At 37.6% G+C, this 21,663-nt stretch overlaps 1 protein-coding gene across 1 annotated transcript in view; it reads left to right on the top strand.

The window, feature by feature from the left end:
• The window catches only part of LOC115221005 (dynein beta chain, ciliary-like), a 198,543-nt gene that overhangs the window by 32,876 nt on the left and 144,004 nt on the right, over positions 1 to 21,663 (top strand). The window contains exons 12-19 of the mRNA XM_036510277.1: positions 342 to 477; positions 2,748 to 2,891; positions 6,204 to 6,352; positions 9,995 to 10,133; positions 11,617 to 11,843; positions 15,063 to 15,153; positions 15,619 to 15,857; positions 20,392 to 20,535. Of these exons, the coding sequence (XP_036366170.1) occupies positions 342 to 477; positions 2,748 to 2,891; positions 6,204 to 6,352; positions 9,995 to 10,133; positions 11,617 to 11,843; positions 15,063 to 15,153; positions 15,619 to 15,857; positions 20,392 to 20,535 (1,269 nt within the window). The remainder of the gene's footprint in view (positions 1 to 341; positions 478 to 2,747; positions 2,892 to 6,203; positions 6,353 to 9,994; positions 10,134 to 11,616; positions 11,844 to 15,062; positions 15,154 to 15,618; positions 15,858 to 20,391; positions 20,536 to 21,663) is intronic.

Raw genomic sequence — 21,663 nt, 5'->3', positions numbered from 1 at the left:
AAGTGGCTCTAATTTTACCAATTGCTTTCACACACTGGTTTGGGAAGAACCTGAAACAGTATTTGTTAGAAGTGCTAGTATGAAAAGTATGGCAACAGCTCTCTAGAACAGTTACATGGGGGTGGATGGGTGTGGTGCATGTGTCACATCTATGTGAGGGTGACTAGGTTTGTGTCCACTCAAGAAATCAGCGTGGTGTATGTTGTTTCTTTTGATAAAATAAATGCTTGGATTGATATGGTTGACTAAATCCTTTCAGATGGTACCCCAGCATGACCACAATCTATTGACAGAAATCACTAAAGAAAATATACAAAATGTTTTTTTATTATTTTTTTAAGACATTTTCCAATTATGATGTGCAACAGTTGTTACCAGTTGAAACAAAAACATTTCGAAAGGCTCACCTGAAATATTGTCGTTTGATGAAGTCTGTTCAAAAAGTTCCAAATGTTTTGCAGAACTGCAGTAAAAAGTGTAAGGATATTTCAAGTCTGTGTCTGTGATAGATCTTTGTTTGTGGAACTCAGTAATGGAATTTTAAAATGTAATGATAATAGACGATGTGGATTAGAGATTCACTCTTAAATCCCTTTAACCCATTAGCCTTTAAACCAGCCATATGTGACCCAAGTACTTAACCTGTTTTATGTTGAAACTGACCAAATCAGACCTCTTGCTCCGACCCTACAATATCATTCTAAAACTAAACAATCACATCATCAAAATCTCTAAACTACAAGATAATGCCTGATTAATTCAAACAATTTAACTAAACAAACATTACACTTGACAGAGTAATCTGAACACTAAAGGATTAAACCTGACAACTTTGGATTAGATCATTGCCAGACCTTGGTAAAATGCCAGAAAAGTTAAAGTGATCCCTAAGGGGAGCTCCTACATTAACATAGCCTCGCAATCCCGCTTCATGTATGTGTGTTGGTGTGGCTATGGCTGTGTGGTTGAGAAGGTTGCTTCCTGACCATGTGAGCTTGGGTTCAGTCCCGCTGCAAAGTATCTTAGGCAAGTGTCTTCTGTCAGATTTGGTAGACAGATAATTTCACACTTAGAACAACAAACACCACAATTAAAATAATTAGCAGTTAAAGAATAAGGTCCATTAATTCTTTAACTGATAATGAAGAATTTTATAATGTTTTATCAAAATCTTTTGATACCATTTAAGAATGAAAAAAAGTTTCATTTGTAAGTTTTTAAAATTTCTTTAATATGATAATCACTTAAATTAATTCCCATAATTGCTATGGAAAGAAACTGAAAGAAGCCATTTGTGTGTGTGTGTGTGTGTGTGTGTGTGTGTGTGTGTGTGTGTGTGTGTAACTGAAAGTGTAGAAGAATTAGAATTAAAATTCCAAGTATGAAAACAAAACCGAGAATCAAAGGGTTTAAAAGTTAACTTAGCAAAGACTGAAGTTCTAATTAGCAGGGGAACAGTCAGAACACTAATCTCTTCAGGTAAATGGCCCTATTCCATATGTAAATAAAGTGGAGGTGGAAATTCCATACAGAACTAAGAACCTATAAACTAAAAACCTTATAGGTGTGAAACCAATGATCACTCTCTTGACTAACTATAACCAACAATCTTTGAAGTACACACACATATATATTCATATACACTCATTTTCCATCTACCAAATCCACTCACAAGGCTTTGGTTGACCCTGAGCTACAACTCTTTACTCTTTTACTTGTTTCAGTCATTTGACTGTGGCCATGCTGGAGCACCGCCTTTAATCGAGCAAATTGACTTATTCGTTGTAAGCCCAGTACTTATTCTATCGGTCTCTTTTGCCGAACCGCTAAGTGACGCGGACATAAACACACCAGCATCGGTTGTCAAGCAATGCTAGGGAGACAAACACAGACACACAAACATACACACACACATATATATATATACATATATACAACGAGCTTCTTTCAGTTTCCGTCTACCAAATCCACTCACAAGGCTTTGGTCGGCCCGAGGCTATAGTAGAAGACACTTGCCCAAGGTGCCACGCAGTGGGACTGAACCCAGAACCATGCGGTTGGTAAGCAATCTACTTACCACACAGCCACACATTTACTCAAGGTACCATGCAGTGAGACTGAACCCAAAACATCTTACCACGCAACCCCTTTTATGCTAAAGTATGGTAAAATAATCCTTTCTACTATAGTCACAAGGCCTGAAATTTTGGAGGGGGGGACTAGTCAATTATAATGACCCGAGTGCTCAACTGGTACTTATTTTATTGACCCCGAAAGGATGAAAGGCAAAATTGACCTTGGCAGAATTTGAACTCAGAACGTAAGGACGGACGAAATGCCACTAAGCATTTTGCCTGGTGTGCTAACGATTCTGCCAGCTTGGTAAAAGTATGGTAAAATACTGATTTCAAATTTTTGCCACCAGAGCAACTTGGAGGAAAGGGATTAAGTCGATTATATCGACCCCAGTGTGTAACTGGTACTTATTTAATCGACCCCGAAAGGATGAAAGGCGAAATTGACCTCAGCAGAATTTGAACTCAGAACGTAGTGATAGGTGAAATACTGGTAAGCATACTGACCGGCATGCTAACAATTCTGCCAAAAGTATGGTAAAATAATGGCAACAGGAAAAATCCAAAAATGTAAAGCTAAGAAGTTAAAAGAAATATAATATAATTGATAATGATGTCTTTATTAGTTTTGTTTTGTAATTTTTATGTCAATGTTATTTTCTTTATCTGCAGGGATCCAACCATTTTTGGAAAGTGTCTTATACACATTTGAGAAATGTCATAAAGCTCTCTTTCGCCAAATTGACCACTTCCAACAGTTATGTCCAAGGTTTTACTTTCTTTCTTCGGTTGAAGTTCTTCAACTTTTATGCAATGGTATGAACAACATATTTGAATCTTTTTTGCTATATATTGATTAGCCAGAGGAGGAAGGATAGATCTTTTCGGTTTGAACGGCAGTTTTTAACATAATTTCTAGGTAACTAAAAAGTTTTAAACTTTGTATACTGGTAGAATGTGTTTATAAAACATCTTTTTCTCTTGGCTTTATTGAGAAAATTCTATAGTTTGTAAGATATTTGTTGTTTTTTTTTCTGCAATTTCAACCAATCAATTACGTCTATTGAGGTAAAAAGCATTCTGTGCCATATGAATATGTCCCTCGTTTAAGAAACAGATTGGGTTTATTTACATTTGTGAAGAAAAAAAGATACCCTTCCTCACACCCCTAACCCTAACCCTAAAACAGATCAAAATGCAATAGATCGATACTAGGGTCATAATTATGGGTGACAATTTCATATGACACCGCTAGAAAAAACTGCCGCTCAAACCGAAAAGATCCTGAAGGATTGTTTTTTTGAGGGTGGGGGAAGTAAGAATCTCTAAGACTCGTGGGAGGAGGTGCTGAGGAAAAGGAACCGGAGACCTGACAAATGATTGCAGTAGAGTGGAGTCTGTTAAAAACACCCAAGGGCCCAATATTTATTTTTTACTTGTTACATTAGACTGTGGCCATGCTGGCAGATAACTTTGAAGAATTTTTAGTCCAACGAATTGGCCTCAGTACTTATTTTTTGATACTAGGGTATGTCAGGTCTTATACCAACAGGTGCAGTGTAGCAGTGTAGTAGGAAACATGCCTCCCAGCTACATGGTTCTGGGTTCACTCCCACTGTACTTTTCCTGTCAGGCTCTTTTTGCCAAACTGCTAAGTTATGGAGGTGTGAAGACACCAATACCAGTTGCCAAGCAGTGGTGGGGGATAAACACAAGCATGCACACATACACAGACACACACACACACATAAACGATTGGCTTCGTTCAGTTTCCACTCACAAGGTTTTGGTCGGTCCCAGGCTGTTGTAGAAGACAATTGCCCAAGGTGCCATGCAGTGGGAGTGAACTGGAACCATGTATTTGGGAGGCATGTTTCTTACCTCACACCCACACCTGCACCTATTAGTGTAAAACCTGCTGTATCCTGGCGTGACTATTTCATTCTATTCTGACTGCGCTTCCACAAATTGATGGTGCAACATCCTTTAATGGAACAGTTCTAGTGATTCCATCCGGTGAAGCTTTTGAATAATTGTGTTGTAACCATTTTGATTATTCCTCTTTTGTTTGAACAGCTTTCAACATCATCATGAGCACAATCATCATCACCACCACCACCACCACCATTATCATCATTGTCATTTTAGTTGTCATCAACTTCCTCCTCCTCCTCCTCATCATCATCATCATCATCTGTCATTTTAGTTGTCATCAACTTCCCCTCCTCCTCCTCCTCCTCCTCCTCATCATCATCATCATCATCATCATCATCATCATCACCACCACTACCATTATCATCACCTTAATCACCATTGTCATTTTAGTTGTCATCAACTTCCCCCTCCTCCTCCTCATCATCATCATCATCATCTGTCATTTTAGTTGTCATCAACATCCCCCTCCTCCTCCTCCTCCTCCTCCTCATCATCATCATCATCATCATCACCACCACCACTACCATTATCATCACCTTAATCACCATTGTCATTTTAGTTGTCATCAACTTCCTCCTCCTCCTCCTCCTCCTCGTCATCATCATCATCATCATCATCACCACCACCACTACCACCACCAACATTATTTACATTCTTGAATGTAAACCCCTACAGGTTGAATGCATAAATAGATAAGAGCCTTATGTTAAAAATGAACTCAATCCCTGACTGAAAGTATCTGTATATTTAAAACTTGTTGAAAAACGATCAATAAATGTTATTTAAAATACCAACAGAGGTGCATAAACTATGAGGTTATTAATCTCAAGTCTTAGGCACTTCATTCTTTAGTCTTCAAGTATTAACGAATTGGCCTCAGTACTTATTTTTTGATACTAGGGTATGTCAGGTCTTATACCAACAGGTGCAGGTGTAGCAGTGTAGTAGGAAACATGCCTCCCAGCTACATGGTTCTGGGTTCACTCCCACTGTACTTTTCCTGTCAGGCTCTTTTTGCCAAACTGCTAAGTTATGGAGGTGTGAAGACACCAATACCAGTTGCCAAGCAGTGGTGGGGGATAAACACAAGCATGCACACATACACAGACACACACACACACATAAACGATTGGCTTCGTTCAGTTTCCACTCACAAGGTTTTGGTCGGTCCCAGGCTGTTGTAGAAGACAATTGCCCAAGGTGCCATGCAGTGGGAGTGAACCTGGAACCATGTATTTGGGAGGCATGTTTCTTACCTCACACCCACACCTGCACCTATTAGTGTAAAACCTGCTGTATCCTGGCGTGACTATTTCATTCTATTCTGACTGCGCTTCCACAAATTGATGGTGCAACATCCTTTAATGGAACAGTTCTAGTGATTCCATCCGGTGAAGCTTTTGAATAATTGTGTTGTAACCATTTTGATTATTCCTCTTTTGTTTGAACAGCTTTCAACATCATCATGAGCACAATCATCATCACCACCACCACCACCATTATCATCATTGTCATTTTAGTGTCATCAACTTCCTCCTCCTCCTCCTCATCATCATCATCATCATTGTCATTTTAGTTGTCATCAACTTCCTCCTCCTCCTCCTCCTCCTCTCATCATCATCATCATCATCATCATCATCATCATCACCACCACTACCATATCATCACCTTAATCACCATTGTCATTTTAGTTGTCATCAACTTCCTCCTCTCCTCCTCATCATCATCATCATCATCTGTCATTTTAGTTGTCATCAACATCCCCCTCCTCCTCCTCCTCCTCCTCCTCCTCCTCATCATCATCATCATCACACCACCACTACCATTATCATCACCTTAATCACCATTGTCATTTTAGTTGTCATCAACTTCCTCCTCCTCCTCCTCCTCCTCGTCATCATCATCATCATCATCACCACCACCACTACCACCACCAACATTATTTACCTTCTTGAATGTAAACCCCTACAGGTTGAATGCATAAATAGATAAGAGCCTTATGTTAAAAATGAACTCAATCCCTGACTGAAAGTATCTGTATATTTAAAACTTGTTGAAAAACGATCAATAAATGTTATTTAAAATACCAACAGAGGTGCATAAACTATGAGGTTATTAATCTCAAGTCTTAGGCACTTCATTCTTTAGTCTTCAAGTATTAACCATTTATTCTGTTTTGTTTTCTATTTAAAGCCAACGACCTCACTGTCTTAACTATGTATTTAAAGAAGATTCTCTCAAATATTGAAGACCTTCAATTTATAGAAACAAAAGATGAAAAGAAGACTTGTTACATTGGAGGAGTTTTGGCTGGAAACTATGATTACATGCAGCTTCACAAGGTATAGCACACACTGGAAGTTATCTCGCTTCTTTATCGCATATTGGGCCTTTTAAATTTAGCATGCCATAATCCAGCAGCTCTCCTGCTTTAGCAACTCCCATTGTCCAATGACCCCTAAGGTCTATCAACTTCTATGGTCCAACTCCTCTCTTAATCTGGCAGCCTCTATGATTCAAGAACTACCCTGCTCTGGCACATATTGAATTTTCGGATCTTTTCGGTTTGAACAACAGTTTTTAACATAATTTCTAGGTAACTAAAAAATTTTAAACTTCGTAGATTGGTAGAATGTGTTTATAAAACCTCTTTTTCTCTTGGCTTTATTGAGAAAATTCTATAGTTTGTAAGATATTTGTTGTTGTTTTTTCTTCAATTTCTGCAATTTCAACCAATCACTGACATCTATTGAGGTAAAAAAACATTCTGTGCCGTATGAATATGTCCTTCGTTTAAGAAACAGATTGGGTATATTTACATTTGTGAAGAAAAAAAGATACCCTTCTCCCCAACCCTAACCCTAACTAACCCTAACCCTAAAACAGATTGAAATGCAATAGATCAATACTAGGGTCATAATTATGGGTGACAATTTCATATGACACCGCTAGAAAAAACTGCCGTTCAAACCGAAAAGATCCGAATTTTCCGACATTAGTGTATATTATGTGAAATGACAATAAAAGCCTTGTTGGAAGCATTGCATTGTATTATTTTATGTTTTATGCTTTGTTCCAGCATTGACAAGAGATTAATGCATGTGTGGAATAAGAATACCAGATTATGTTTATATACAGGCTTCCCTTAGAAGCCAATTTTTATTTTATCACCTTTTTTCAATGGTTAGATCTTGAGGTTGCAGGATTTAAGAGGTCAAACCAATAATAAAAGATGGGCTACAGCAAATATTCTGCTCAATACCACAGATTTGCTTGTCAATTGTTTGACCTTAACCAGTTGAGCATGTCCCTTAGTGGCTGACGATATGTGCATCTCTGATCACGAGCAGAAGTAGTGGGGGAGCATCATAGCCATTTGTTGAGAGGGATTCTTTGGGGTTTGAATAATTCACCTCTGGAAACATGGGTGGTTCTTTCAACATCCTTAAACAACCCTTATTCAGGGACCTTTTGAGCGGGATGAGCTACTCAACCTGAAGAAAATTCTAACTGGGCCCCACCTGCAAGGTCATGTGCTGTTTATCTTGATATGAGATCACCATGTCGCGCACATATGGTTGTGATGCATGTGCCTGGTGTACCCTTATCAGACGGGTAGTCATGATGGGTATATTGGGCTTCGTATATTTTACCCCAGTGTCACTTTGATGGCATGAACTGCTCTCTCACTCAATAATAATAATAATAATAATAATAATAATAATAATAATAATAATAATAATGATAATAATAATAATGATGTTTTCTACTATAGATAGGAGGCTTGAAATTTTGGTGGAGGGATAAAGTCGTACATCAACCGTAGTACTCCACTGCTACATAATTTATCAACATTGAAAGGATGAAAGACATAGTTGACCTCAGCAGAATTTGAACTCAGAATGTACACACAGATGAAATGTTACTAAGCATTTTGCCCAGCATGCTAACAATTCTGCCAGCTTGGCATCCTCAATAATAATATAATAATAATAATAATAATAATAATAATAATAATAATAATGATAATAATAATAATGATGTTTTCTACTATAGATAGGAGGCTTGAAATTTTGGTGGAGGGATAAAGTCGTACATCAACCGTAGTACTCCACTGCTACATAATTTATCAACATTGAAAGGATGAAAGACATAGTTGACCTCAGCAGAATTTGAACTCAGAATGTACACACAGATGAAATGTTACTAAGCATTTTGCCCAGCATGCTAACAATTCTGCCAGCTTGGCATCCTCAATAATAATGATAATGATAATAATAATAATAATAATGATAATAATAATAATAATAATAATGATAATAATAATAATAATAATGATAATAATAATAATAATAATAATAATAATAATAATAAAATAATAATAATAATGATAATAATAAATCAGACAAAAAGGATGTGTTTATTAATTGACATGAGTATTCCCTGTGATCACAATATAGCGGCGAAAGAATTTGACAGGATTAGTAAATATAAAGACCTGCTAATAGAAATTGAAAAAATGTGGGATTCAAGGCGACTACAGTACCAGTGATTGTAGGATCTCTAGGAATGATAAAAATAGGTACTGAAACCTATTTGAAAATGATACTAGGCTTACTGTCCCTACAGGAAGTGCAAAAAATTGTGTTAACTGGAACAGCTCATGTACTGGGAAGAGCATTATCGCTGTGAAAAAACATCCATCCATGAATTTATTTATTTATTAATTTTTAAATACATATTTTATCTGTGAAATAACATAATAATAATAATAATAATAATAATAATAATAATAATGATAATAATAATAATAATAATAATAATAATAATAATAATGATGATGATGATGATGATGATGATAAAATACCTGGACTTAGTAAGGGAAATGTGAAGACATTGGATGGTCTCTGTAAGAGTAATCCCAGTAGCAGTTATAAGTTCCTTAGGTACTACTACCAACTGATTTGGTAGTTTCCTTCATGAAATCGGAGTAATTACAATAATTGCATTAAACCCTTAAACAGCAAGAAAAGATTGTATGAATGTGTATGCTAAAAGGGAAAAAAACCCCAAAAAACATCTTATTTATATACTTATTTTTCCTTTGATGAAAGCCATATCCATGTAAAATTTTTGAAACATCAATTGATGATGTTTGCTGTTTAAGATTAATACACAAATCTGTTGTATTCCATAGAGCAAGGATTGTTCAGAAGGTCCTCAATATCTAAAGAAACCAGTTTTGACCTGGTGTTTTGGACATTGCTTCATAGAAGTCTTAATAAAGGACTATTAAGTAATTAATAATAAATATTAATCATTCAGTTCTGAACTAAGGAATTTGAAATTAAGTTTGTTTAGGATTAACAAAAAGGTAGTTATACATCTGTAAAACATATTCCTTTAATGAGTGAGTTCTCGCTGTGTTTCAGGACTAAGAAAACTTTTCACAGTTACTGAAGAATAACAAGAATACCCTTCTTTATTTTAAGTAAAATAATCTTTAGCAGATTATTTTGTCAAATGTAAAGGGTACAAAAGTAAAAACCTCCTTTAGTCATGAACGACCATGGGATTGCACCTAAAAACTTACCCTCCGAGGCACAAATCCATGCAAGGTTGTTTATGGAAGACCAGCAATCGCCCATGCATACCAGCCCCCACTCTCCATGCCTCCAATGTTATGCAAGGAAAAAGCAAAGGCTGATACAGCTTGGTACCAATGAATGATGTTGCAACTCATTTCTGCAGCTGAGTGAACTGGTGCAGTGGGAAATAAAACACCTTGTTAAATGCTTATTTGTTCACAGTTTTGCATTATCATATAGCTTCAAGATTTGATGAAGTGGTTGCTTATTTTTACAATGACTTTGTAGAGTAGGTGTGAGAGGCCAGATATGGCCAGTTTGAACATAGAACAGTTGGAATATTTTGCTCTGATACGGCTAGTTTTAATGCTAAAGGACTGACTTGTGTCTTTGCAGCCAGTTGCATGTGATGGGTTTGTATATCAATGGTTAGAGTTTTTGCTGATGTCACTGGAGGAATCTTTGTATCATCAGTTAACTACAGCTATCAGTCACAAAAACGTTTGTGAAACGCCAAATCCCAGCAATCAATATGGTGAGTAAAAAAAAAAAGATAAATAGTATTTTGTGTAATGTATTATATAAAATCCGTTCTGTCTGTCTGTGTGTGTGTCTTGTAGGATCTTGGGCATCCTTCATCCGATTGCGCCCAAATTTGATATGTAGATACCAATAGTATCAGGATGTGTATAAGTCTTGAAAAAATTACAAAAATCGATTCCAGGTGAGAATGCAATCGATAAAGTGAATAAAATCATTTTTCTTTGGAATGGAAAAAAAGCCTATCTCTATTTCTTCTTTTGCTGGTGTCTCAAATTTAGATTAAATCGGTGTTTCTCAAAGGGGAGGCCTATGGGACTGTTGGACAAGCTGTTTTGAGAAAATTTGGCTTAAATGTTTGACAACTCAGCACCGTCCATTGGACGGGGGGGGGGCCTTTTGCTCGTATTACATAAATATAATGGCTGTGGTTGTGTAGTAAGAAGCTTGCTTCCCAATCACATGGTTCAGAGTTCAGTCCTACTTTGTGGCATCTTGGATAAGTGTCTTCTACTTTATCCCAAAGCTTTGTGGTAGATGGAAACTGAAAGAAGCCCATTGTGTGTTTGTGTGTGTGTGTCTTTGTGTCTCTCTCTCACTGTTTGACAACCAGTGCTGGTGTGTTTACATCCCCCTAACTTAGTGGTTTGGCAAAAGAGACTGATAGAATAAGTACCAGACTTTCAGAACATTTTAAAATAAGTACTGGGATTGATACAGTCAACTAAAAATTCTTCGAAGCAGTGCCCCAGCATGGCCACAGTCGAATGACTGAAATGAGTAGTTTTCCTTTAGCTTAACAACTGTACAAGATTTTCTAATATCTAATTTGATAATTGCTGTTGGCTGAGTTAATATGAAGGAATTAGCTTGTACTCCACTTAGTACTGCAATGAACCCATCGGAAATAAATGTTATTTTAACCCTAAGTGTTCAGGTTATTTTACCAAATGTAATGTTAATTTATTCACATTGTTTTGAATTAATTATGCATTATCCTTGAGATTTCAATGATGTGATTGTTTAATGTACAATAACATTGTGGGGTAGGTGTGAGAGCCTGGATCTGGTCTCTTTGAACATAAAACAAATGGAAAGTTTTGGCTGGATATGGTTGGTTTAAATGCTAAAGGGTTAGCCTAAGGCTGCAGTAAACAACACTTGCTCAAGGTGTTGTATTGTAGGACTGAACCACCATGCCTGTGCCTTGGTGTCACATAACTGGAACCTGTGTCAGTGACACATAAAAGCACCTGTGCTGGTGGCATGTAAAAACACCCATTGCACTCTTAGATTGGTTGGCATTAGGAAGAGCATCTAACTGTAGAAACCCTGCCAAATCATAATGGATCCTGGTGCAGTTCCCTGGCTTCCTAGTTCCACTCAAACTGTCTAACCCATGCCAGCATGGAAAGCAGACGCTACATGATGATGATGATCATGATGATGATGATTTATTCTTATGTTTAAATTTTCAGGCACACAAAAATTTGAGGAAAAATCAGCCCATTACGATGTTTATAATTCCCCAAAAGCTCATTATTTGTGCAGTTCTGATGTAACAAAGTTGACAGAAATTTATCAAGAGCTTTCTTGGATCATTAAGATGCCACCTCAGCTGGTTTCACTCATTGCCAAACTGAATTTTTTTAAACAGATGGATGGAATATTGAAAGACCTTTCAACATCACAAGAAGCCTTGAAGGTAATAATTAGCAGAGTTTTATAAGTTTAATCACAGCATTCTATTTTAAATTTGATTTCAGGATTGTCTTCACTGCCTTTTTGCTCAGAATTGATCATTATGCTAACAATTCTTTCTTCTCACTAAGATAGTAATTAATTATAATTATTTAAAATTTTGTTGTACCCAATACTAAGTATGCTAGTAACAATGTTGCTATTGGTTTTCATGTCCCTAGGTATTTTATCCTCATTTTTTCACTATGAGAATATATAGGCTATGACGATGTATCTATAACATCAACAATTTTTTCTCACATTCTAAACTATGTAGGCACAGGAGTGACTGTGTGGTAAGTAGCTTGCTTCCCAATCACATGGTTCTGGGTTCGGTTCTACTGTGTGGCACCTTAGGCAGGTGTCTTCTATTATATCCTTGGGCCAACCAAAGCCTTGTGAGTGGATTTGGTAGACAGAAACTGAAAGAAGTCATCGTATATATATATATATATATATATTATATATATATACATATATATATATATGTATATATATATATATATATATATATATATATATATATAATATATATATACATATACATATATATATATATATATGCATATATATATATATATATATATTATATATATATATATATATCATTATATAAAGTAACAAACTGACGAAAAGAGTTCCTTTAAAGGGGTGTGTTAAACACCCAATTCACTGGCACATCAGTTGAATACCATCATCATCATCATCATCGTTTAACGTCCGTTCTCCATGCTAGCATGGGTTGGACGGTTCGACCAGGGTTCTGGGAAGCCAGAAGGCTGCACCAGGCTCCAGTCTAATCTGGCAATGTTTCTACAGCTGGATGCCCTTCCTAACGCCAACCACTCCGTGAGGCCAACAAATTGCTTTGACTTATATACATTTTCTGATATATATATTTATATATATATATATACACAATAACAATTCCTTTATATATATATATAAGTCACTTCAGGGTAATGGTTTAAAGATAGACTTGGTGGTGCATTGTATTGTTGAGCAAAACACTTCATCTCACGTTGCTCTGTAATCACTTCAACACCTGATGTGTGGTACACCGTGCACCTGTTCAGGTAATGTCGATTTGATGGAGGGAGTGAGCTAATGTACAACACTTTCCTTTGATCTCTATAAACAAATCATCTGTACAGGTTGTCCAGAAAAAGCCGAACACTCATATATCGTCTTCAACAAGATTTGTAATTATTAAATTGAAATCTTAATTTTCATGGAATATTTATAAAATAGAACTGAAAGTAAATATCCCTAAGTTGTCAGTTTTATTGAGTTGTTGTTTTTTAATCGCAAGTCAGCTTTAATTAAGCAAACCTCTATCAACAAATGCATTCCACACATGACCATTCCATTTTGTTCTTTTAATATTAGACTCCCATTGTCTTATAATAATAATAATAATAATTGTGTACAGTGCTCAGGTGCACTACAACTCATCTAAAGTCTATATATAATCAGGGGTAGTTTCGGCGGATTTCGGAAAGCATGAGGGCCTTAAAGGATGCAGTGTCATGGCAGTCAACAACTGACGCAGGCAGTTTATTCCATGCTTCAGCAACTCTGAGCGTGAAAAAATGTTTCCGAAAGTCATGGGAGCTGTGTTCTTCCTTTTTGAAGACAGGAAAATGTGATTGGGGAAGACATGGTTGCTGTTTCTACAAGGTCAAGTAACCACATAAAGGTTCCATCATTGACTTGATTGAGTTGAATTAGCATTTAGACAAACTGTGTCCCTGAAAGCTAAGTGTCTTGGCCATGGATACAGTGTAGTGGTTGATGTCAAGATGTGAACCTGTAACCTACATGCTGGTTGTCAGACATTCTTTCATTGCAGTACAGGTGTATTATGGGTAATAGTGTGTTATGGACAGTGTATATTGCATATACCAGTTGTAGAAGTTGTGATGTAGAGTATGTTATTATCATCATCATCATCATCATCTTTTAATGTCCATTTTCCATGTTAGTATGGATTAGACAGTTTGACTAGAACTGGTAAGTTGGAGAGCTGTACCAGGCTCCAGTTTGGTTTGGCTTGGTTTCTATGGCTGAATGACCACTCCAAGAGTTGTAGTGGCTGGCTTTTAAGTGTCACCAGCATGGGTGCCTGTTACGTATCACTGGTGCAGACACCTTTTACATGTCACCAGCATGGGCGCCTTTCACGTGTCGCTGGCACAAGCTACTTTTATGTGTCACCCACATGGGCACCTTCTACATGTCACTGGCATGGGTATCTTTTATGTGTCACCGATGCTGGCTACAACTACAATTTCACTTGGTTTGATGTTGAACATTATAACAGAGTATTGTACTGTGAATGGTGAAACAGGGTATATTGGCCATAATAATACAACAGTGGCTGTGTGGTAAGTAGCTTGCTTACCAACCACATGGTTCTGGGTTCAGTCCCACTGCGTGGCACCTTGGGCAAGTGTCTTCTACTATAGCCTCGGGCTGACCAAAGCCTTGTGAGTGGATTTGGTAGACGGAAACTGAAAGAAGCCCATCGTATTATATATGTATATATATGTATATAATATATATATATATATATATATATATATATATATATATATATAAGCGCAGGAGTGGCTGTGTGGCAAGTAGCTTGCTTACCTACCACATGGTTCTGGGTTCAGTCCCACTGTGTGGCACCTTGGGCAAGTGTCTTCTACTATAGCCTCGGGTTGACCAAAGTCTTGTGAGTGGATTTGGTAGACGGAAACTGAAAGAAGCCCGTCGTATATATGTATATATATATATATATATATATATATGTGTTTGTCCCCCAACATTGCTTGACAACCGATGTTGGTGTGTTTACATCCCCGTAACTTAGCAGTTTGGCAAAAAGAGACCGATAGGATAAGTGCTAGGCTTACAAAGAATAAGTCCTGGGGTTGATTTGTTCGACTAAAGGTGATGCTCCAGCATGGCCATGACTGAAACAAGTGAAGGAGTAAAGGAGCATGTGATGAAATAAAGGATGCAGGACATCATAAGACTGTCATGTGTTGTGGTTTGTGAAACAGAATGTTCTGAACATCGTCAATATTTCTTCTGTTCTTTGTAATATTATTTCTATTCACTTTCCTATTAGTTCTGTTCAATATCCTGTTGATTATGTTAATTCAACCAGACTTCAATTTGATGTCTTTTACAGAATTATGCTTCAGAAATAAATACAATGATTGATCGAGTGTCCAAACTGCTCAGAATTCTGGAAAGGGAGAAAGTGATGTGTAGAAAATCAGGTTGGTTTGTTTTCTATCCTCCTCCTCTTCCTCCTCTTCCCCCTCCTCCCCCTCCTCCTCCTCCTCAGCATCATCATCATCATTATCACCCTCCTCCTCCTTCTCCTCCTCCTCCTCCTCCTCCTCATCATCATCATCATCACCACCACCACCGCCACCTTCCTCCTCCTCCTCCTCCTCATCATCATCATCATCACCATCACCACCACCGCCACCTCCTCCTCCTCCTCCTCAGCATCATCCTCATCATCACACCACCACCACCACCACCACCACCACCACCGTCATCCTCCTCCTCCTCCTCAGCATCATCACCATCACCACCACCACCACCACCATCCTCCTCCAAAGCACCACCTATGCCAAACATGCAAATTCCTTGAATTTTCTTTGTCTGTGGATAATTAATTCGAAACAGTTCTTTCCTTTTAATAACATACTTTTATTTTTTGTTATTTTTGTCAGGAACAGAATCAGTTGTTGAGTCAGAAGAAGTCTTCAGCCAGTCCTTAATTCAGGGAATACACCCTCACATCTACAGCCAACAGATAACAAAACTTCAGTGTCTTCTTTTGTGCCAGTGCTATTTCAAAGATATTCTTATACAGATGTCGGAATCTTTGGTGGAACCACAACAAAACTTCTACTGGAAAGTCCAACTTAACTATATTTTAAACAGTGAAGGAAAATCAGTTGAAATTCAAGTGAGGTTCTTAATTGCAATGAATGCTATTGTTGTCTTGCAGTTGATGTCATTATTTTTGGCCTTTGCCTGCCCAAAGCATTTTTATAAGTTTATCTTAAACGTTCATGTTTGCTTTCAGACTCTTAGTTAGGCTCTGGTTTCATACGTTCTGAGAAATATAAAGCATTCCTTTCATAAGTCCCAAGTTACTCTGGTGATTAAAAAAAACTGTGTTTGTGTATCTTATATGATACATAGAGACTGGAGAAATATGTCCTGTGTATCACATGTAATATACAGGACAAGCAAAGACTAAGTTGTTTAGCACTCAGATAGTCCTCTGATCCAGTAAACCTGGGATCAATTGAAGAGTTTTAACCACAACAATCCCATCTTAAAGTATACTAGCCATCTCAATATGGCTAACCACTAAGGGTGGGTGTTACTGTAGCTTTTAGCCCCAGGAGATCATCGTCTCCAACTGGCTTTAGGCACACTTTCTGTGCGCTTATGCTATTTGCAAAGGGAGGTCATCCCTCTCTCGTCAACCTAAGTGATACGCACAGATGCAAATACCATAAGGGCACAGAAAGTGTGCCTAAAGCCAGCTGGAGACGATGATCTCCTGGGGCTAAAAGCTACAGTAACACCCACCCTTTGTGGTTAGCCATATTGAGATGGCTATTATACTTTACATTGTCGAGCGGTTACTGTTTACATCTCGTTCAGAGATTTATTATTTCAATCCCATCTTATCTTGGAGAGTTTATTCAAGACGATATTGTCCTATGTGTACTTCCATTTTCAAGATGGAAAGGTGAGGGCTTGAGGTGAATATGGCTGCTATGTCTAGCAGGATGACCTCATAGAAGCTTCCTCATTGGCATATGATAAAAGACCTTTAAACCTTGTATGTGTGTATGGGGGGGGGGTGAATGAATGAATGAAAAGTCATATATGGTGAAGGATGTTACAAGCCTATTTGTTATGCAGTGAATCATCATCATCATCGTTTAACGTCCGTTCTCCATGCTAGCATGGGTTGGACAGTTCAACTGGGGTCTGGGAAGCCAGTAGGCTGCACCAGGCTCCAGTCTGATCTGGCAGTGTTTCTACAGCTGGATGCCCTTCCTAACGCCAACCACTCCGTGAGTGTAGTGGGTGCTTTTTACGTGCCACCTACACAGGTGCCAGACGAGGCTGGCAAATGGCCACGATCGGATGGTGCTTTTTACGTGCCACCTATACAGGTGCCAGACGAGGCTGGCAAACGGCCACGATCGGATAGTGCTTTTTACGTGCCACCGGCACGGAGGCTAGTCGGGGCGGCGCTGGCAACAGCCACGTTCGGATGGTTCTCTTATGTGCCACCAGTGCTGGTATCACAGCTACAATTTCCATTGCTGTTGATCGATTTTGATTTTGATTTTGATTTTCATTGAAGTGAGTGAATAAAATGCTATGGTTTTATCATTGTTGAATGACATTGAACATGAAGCTGGGAGCCAACAAACAGGTCTATAACATTCAAGCTGCTAGAAATAACAGTTTAACTTCCTCAAATCATACTTTACTGTCTTTATAAAAGAACACAGTTCTAGTTACATAAAAATGATGCCTTAGTCACAACTAGAACACTTTTCATCCTTAGTCTGTTCCATCAGGTTGAGCGAGGTTAAACAATTGCAGCAACAACACATGTTGTACATATGTAGAGTTCAGACAAAAAGTACTTATTCCAATATCATAATTAAACACAAAAAATATAATATTAACCAACGATTTCACCCTACCCTAGGTAGGTCTATGGAACTATATTACAAATTCCCAAGGCATGGCTGTGTGGTAAGTAGCTTGCTTACCAACCAAGTGGTTCTGGGTTCAGTCCCACGGTGTGGCAAGTGTCTTCTACACCTTGGGCAAGTATCTGCTACTATAGCCTCAGGCCGACCAAAGCCTTGTGATTGGATCTGGTAAACAGAAACTGAAAGAAGCCCGTCATATATATATATATATATATATATATATATATATATATATATATATATATATATACATATAAATATATATAGGCACAAGAGTGGCTGTGTAGTAAGTAGCTTGCTTACCAACCACATGATTTTGGGTTCAGCCTCACTGCGTGGAACTTTGGGCAAGTGTCTTCTACTATAGCTTCGGGCCAACCAAAGCCTTGTGAGTGGATTTGGTAGACGAAAACTGAAAGAAGCCTGTCGTATATATGTATGTATATGTAAGTGTGTGTGTATATGTTAGTGTGTCTGTGTTTGTCCCCCCAACATCGCTTGACAACCGACGCTGGTGTGTTTACATCCCCATAACTTAGCGGTTTGGCAAAAGAGACTGATAGAATAAGTACTAGGCTTACAAAGAATAAGTCCTGGGGTCGATTTGCTCGACTAAAGGCAGTGCTCCAGCATAGCCACAGTCAAATGACTGAAACATGTAAAAGAGTAAAAGAGTATATATGTGTGTGTGTGTGTGCGCGCGCGTGCATGTGTGTGTGTGTGTGTCCTTTTGTCCCCCCCCACCATCTCTTGACAACCGATATTGGTGTGTTTACATCCTTGTAACTAAGTGGTTCAGCAAAAGAAGCAGGTAGGATAAGTATTAGGCTTACAAAAAATAAGTCCTGGGTCGATTTGTTCAACTAAAGGCAGTGCTCCAGCATGCCCCCAGTCAAATGACTGAAACAGCTTAAAGAATACAAGAATAAACTGTTTAATTTATCAGGAAATGCATTTTTCTAGACAAAGTTTCAAATGAATTATGTTGAAAATGTGAAAATGTTTCAAATATGTTTCTTTTGTTCACATGTCATTACACTGTGAAGAGTTCATATTGGGTCACTGCCCATATATGGTCATGTCTTAATATAACAGACACTGCATTATCATTGTACTAAAATAGAGACAACAAATCAATACTGAAGACCATTAACTGTATGCAGTCAGGCCTATTTCTTTACTACCCACAAGGGGCTAAACACAGAGAGGACAAACAAGGACAGACAAACGGATTAAGTCGATTATATCGACTCCAGTGCGTAACTGGTACTTAATTTATCGACCCCAAAAGGATGAAAGGCAAAGTCGACCTCGGCAGAATTTGAACTCAGAACGTAACAGCAGACGAAATACGGCTACGCATTTCGCCCGGCGTACTAACGGTTCTGCCAGCTCACCGCCTTCTGTCTGACAGGCACTATACTACTGAGATACTAAAATAAAAACACTAAGTTAACAATGTGTACCATTGACCTAATATGGTCATACCTTAATATGACAGACACTGTATTGTTGTACTAACATGGTAGAAAAGTACTAGTTTCACATTTTGGTACAAGGCCAGTAATTTTAGGGGTAAGGGGTTAATTTGATCACATGGACCCCAGTACTCAACTGGTGCTTATTTTGCTGACCCTGAAAGGATGAAAGACAAAGTCAACTATGGCAGAATTTGAACTCAGAGCATAAAGACATGAACAGCCTCTAAGCATCTTGCCTGGCATGCTAACAATTCTGCCAACTCATCACCTGAACTTTTCATCTTTTATCTTTTACTTGTTTCAGTCATTTGACTGTGGCCATGCTGGGGCACCGCCTTGAAGTGCTCTTTGTCGGACAAATCTACCCCAGGACATTTTTGGGGGTGGGGTAGTACTTATTCTATCAGCCTCTTTTGCCGAACCACTAGGTTACAGGAATGTAAACACACCGACACTGGTTGTCAAGCGGCAGTGGGGGACAAACAGACACAAAGGGACATACAAATAGATATATACATATATATATTTATAGTTATTCCAAACATGAAAACACAAAGAGAAAACACAACAACGTGAGGACATGGAACAAGTATAGTATTATTGGATGCTCAGGAAAGAAGGAAAGAAGGAGGGTTTAACATTTCGAGCGGAGGTCTTCGTCAGAAATATAGGAGAAGGAAAGATCCAAAGAAGGGAAGATGGAGGAAAAAATCATCAACGGTACACACGCGGTCACAAGGCTTTTGTCGGTCCATAGTTATAGCAGAAGACACTTGCCCAAGTCACCATGCAGTGGGACTGAACCCAGAACCATGTGGTTGGGAATCAAGTTTCTTACCACACAGCCATACCTGCTGGTCGTAATATAATAATGTCATATATTCTCATTTTATATCTGACAGATATTGTGCTGTCAATACATTACTGTACCAACGAAACTATCACATGTTGTTACACACCACTGGTCACAATACACTTTGCATTGTTGTAGCCTTCAAATGATGCCATTCCACTGGCTGGGTGGGCAGGCCAACATCACCCCACCATCCTGAACGGGATATCAGTTTGTCATAGGGTTTTCCATTTTCAACTGGTGCAATGTGAAATGAAGTGTTTTGCTCAAGAACACAGTGCAGTTACCAGTCTGGGAATTGCAACCATAATCTTGCAATTTTGAGGGCAACATCCTAACCACTAGGCCACTTGCTGCCAATGCATAATTATAGGAATTTACCAATTGTAATGTGTGTGTATGTATAAATTTCAGAACATATACTCAAGTTTCAAGTATGGCTTTGAATACTTAGGAGTGATGGGCAGAGAGATGATATTCCCAGTGACACAGAGGGCTTCGGTACACTTATTGAGGATCATCACATCATTTAATGCAGGCCTCTGCATTGGCTCCCAAGTAAGAATAACATTTTTGATAGTTTTATTTTATGAACTTTCAGTGTTTTCCTGTAAATGTTAATGTGTGTGTGTGTGTATGTATGCAAGTGTGGCTGTGTGGTAAAAAGTTAGTTTTAAAGCCTAGCCATGCTCATGCACCCGGTTTTCCGGTTTCTATGGTGTATGTGTTCCCCATCTGGATGGGACGCCAGTCCATCGCAGCATTACTCATTTTTGCCAGCTGAGTGGAGTAGAGCAATGTGGAATGAAGTGTTTTGCTCAAGAACACAACGCATCGCCCGGTCCAGGAATCAAAACCACAATCTTACGATCATGAGTTCAACACCTTAACCACTAAGCCAAGCACCTCCACTATATATATATATATATATATATATATATATATAAATAATAATAAATATTAGGGAATAAATCCAAATTTACAAGGAAAAATCAGATTTAAGATTGAATCCAATTTTATAATAAAATATTATATTATAATAAATTAGAGACAAAACCACTATTATGCAAATCAAACAAAGAAAGACTTAAGCCAATACATAAAAAATTTATATAATTAAAATTTAACAAATGAATAACCACTACGATCGTTTCATGTCAGCACATCTTAGACATTCTTCAGGTGGTTTCTAACTCGCTAAGAAGGTTTAGAAACCACCTGAAGAATGTCTAAGATGTGCTGACACGAAACGATCGTAGTGGTTATTCATTTGTTAAATTTTAATTTATATAAATTACTTTATATTTTATGTATTGGCTTAAGTCTTTCTTTGATTGATTTGCATAATAGTGGTTTTGTCTCTAATTTATTATTATTACATATATATATATATATAATATATATATATATATAGATAGATAGATATATATATATATATATATATATATACATACATACATATATATATATATATATATATATATATATATATATATATATACATATATACATATATATATATATATATATACATATACATACATACATACATACATACATACATACATATATATATATATATATATATAATATATATATATATATATATATATATATAGAATATAACAATTTTTCCTGAGTCATCGGGCTGGCTTCCCAGTTTCCGTGGTGCATGTATTTTCTACC

The sequence above is a fragment of the Octopus sinensis genome, linkage group LG17 (assembly GCF_006345805.1).
Source record: "Octopus sinensis linkage group LG17, ASM634580v1, whole genome shotgun sequence".
Lineage (NCBI taxonomy): Eukaryota > Metazoa > Mollusca > Cephalopoda > Octopoda > Octopodidae > Octopus > Octopus sinensis.
Note: the sequence above shows the minus strand (reverse complement) of the source record. Positions and strands in the feature narration are given on the sequence as shown.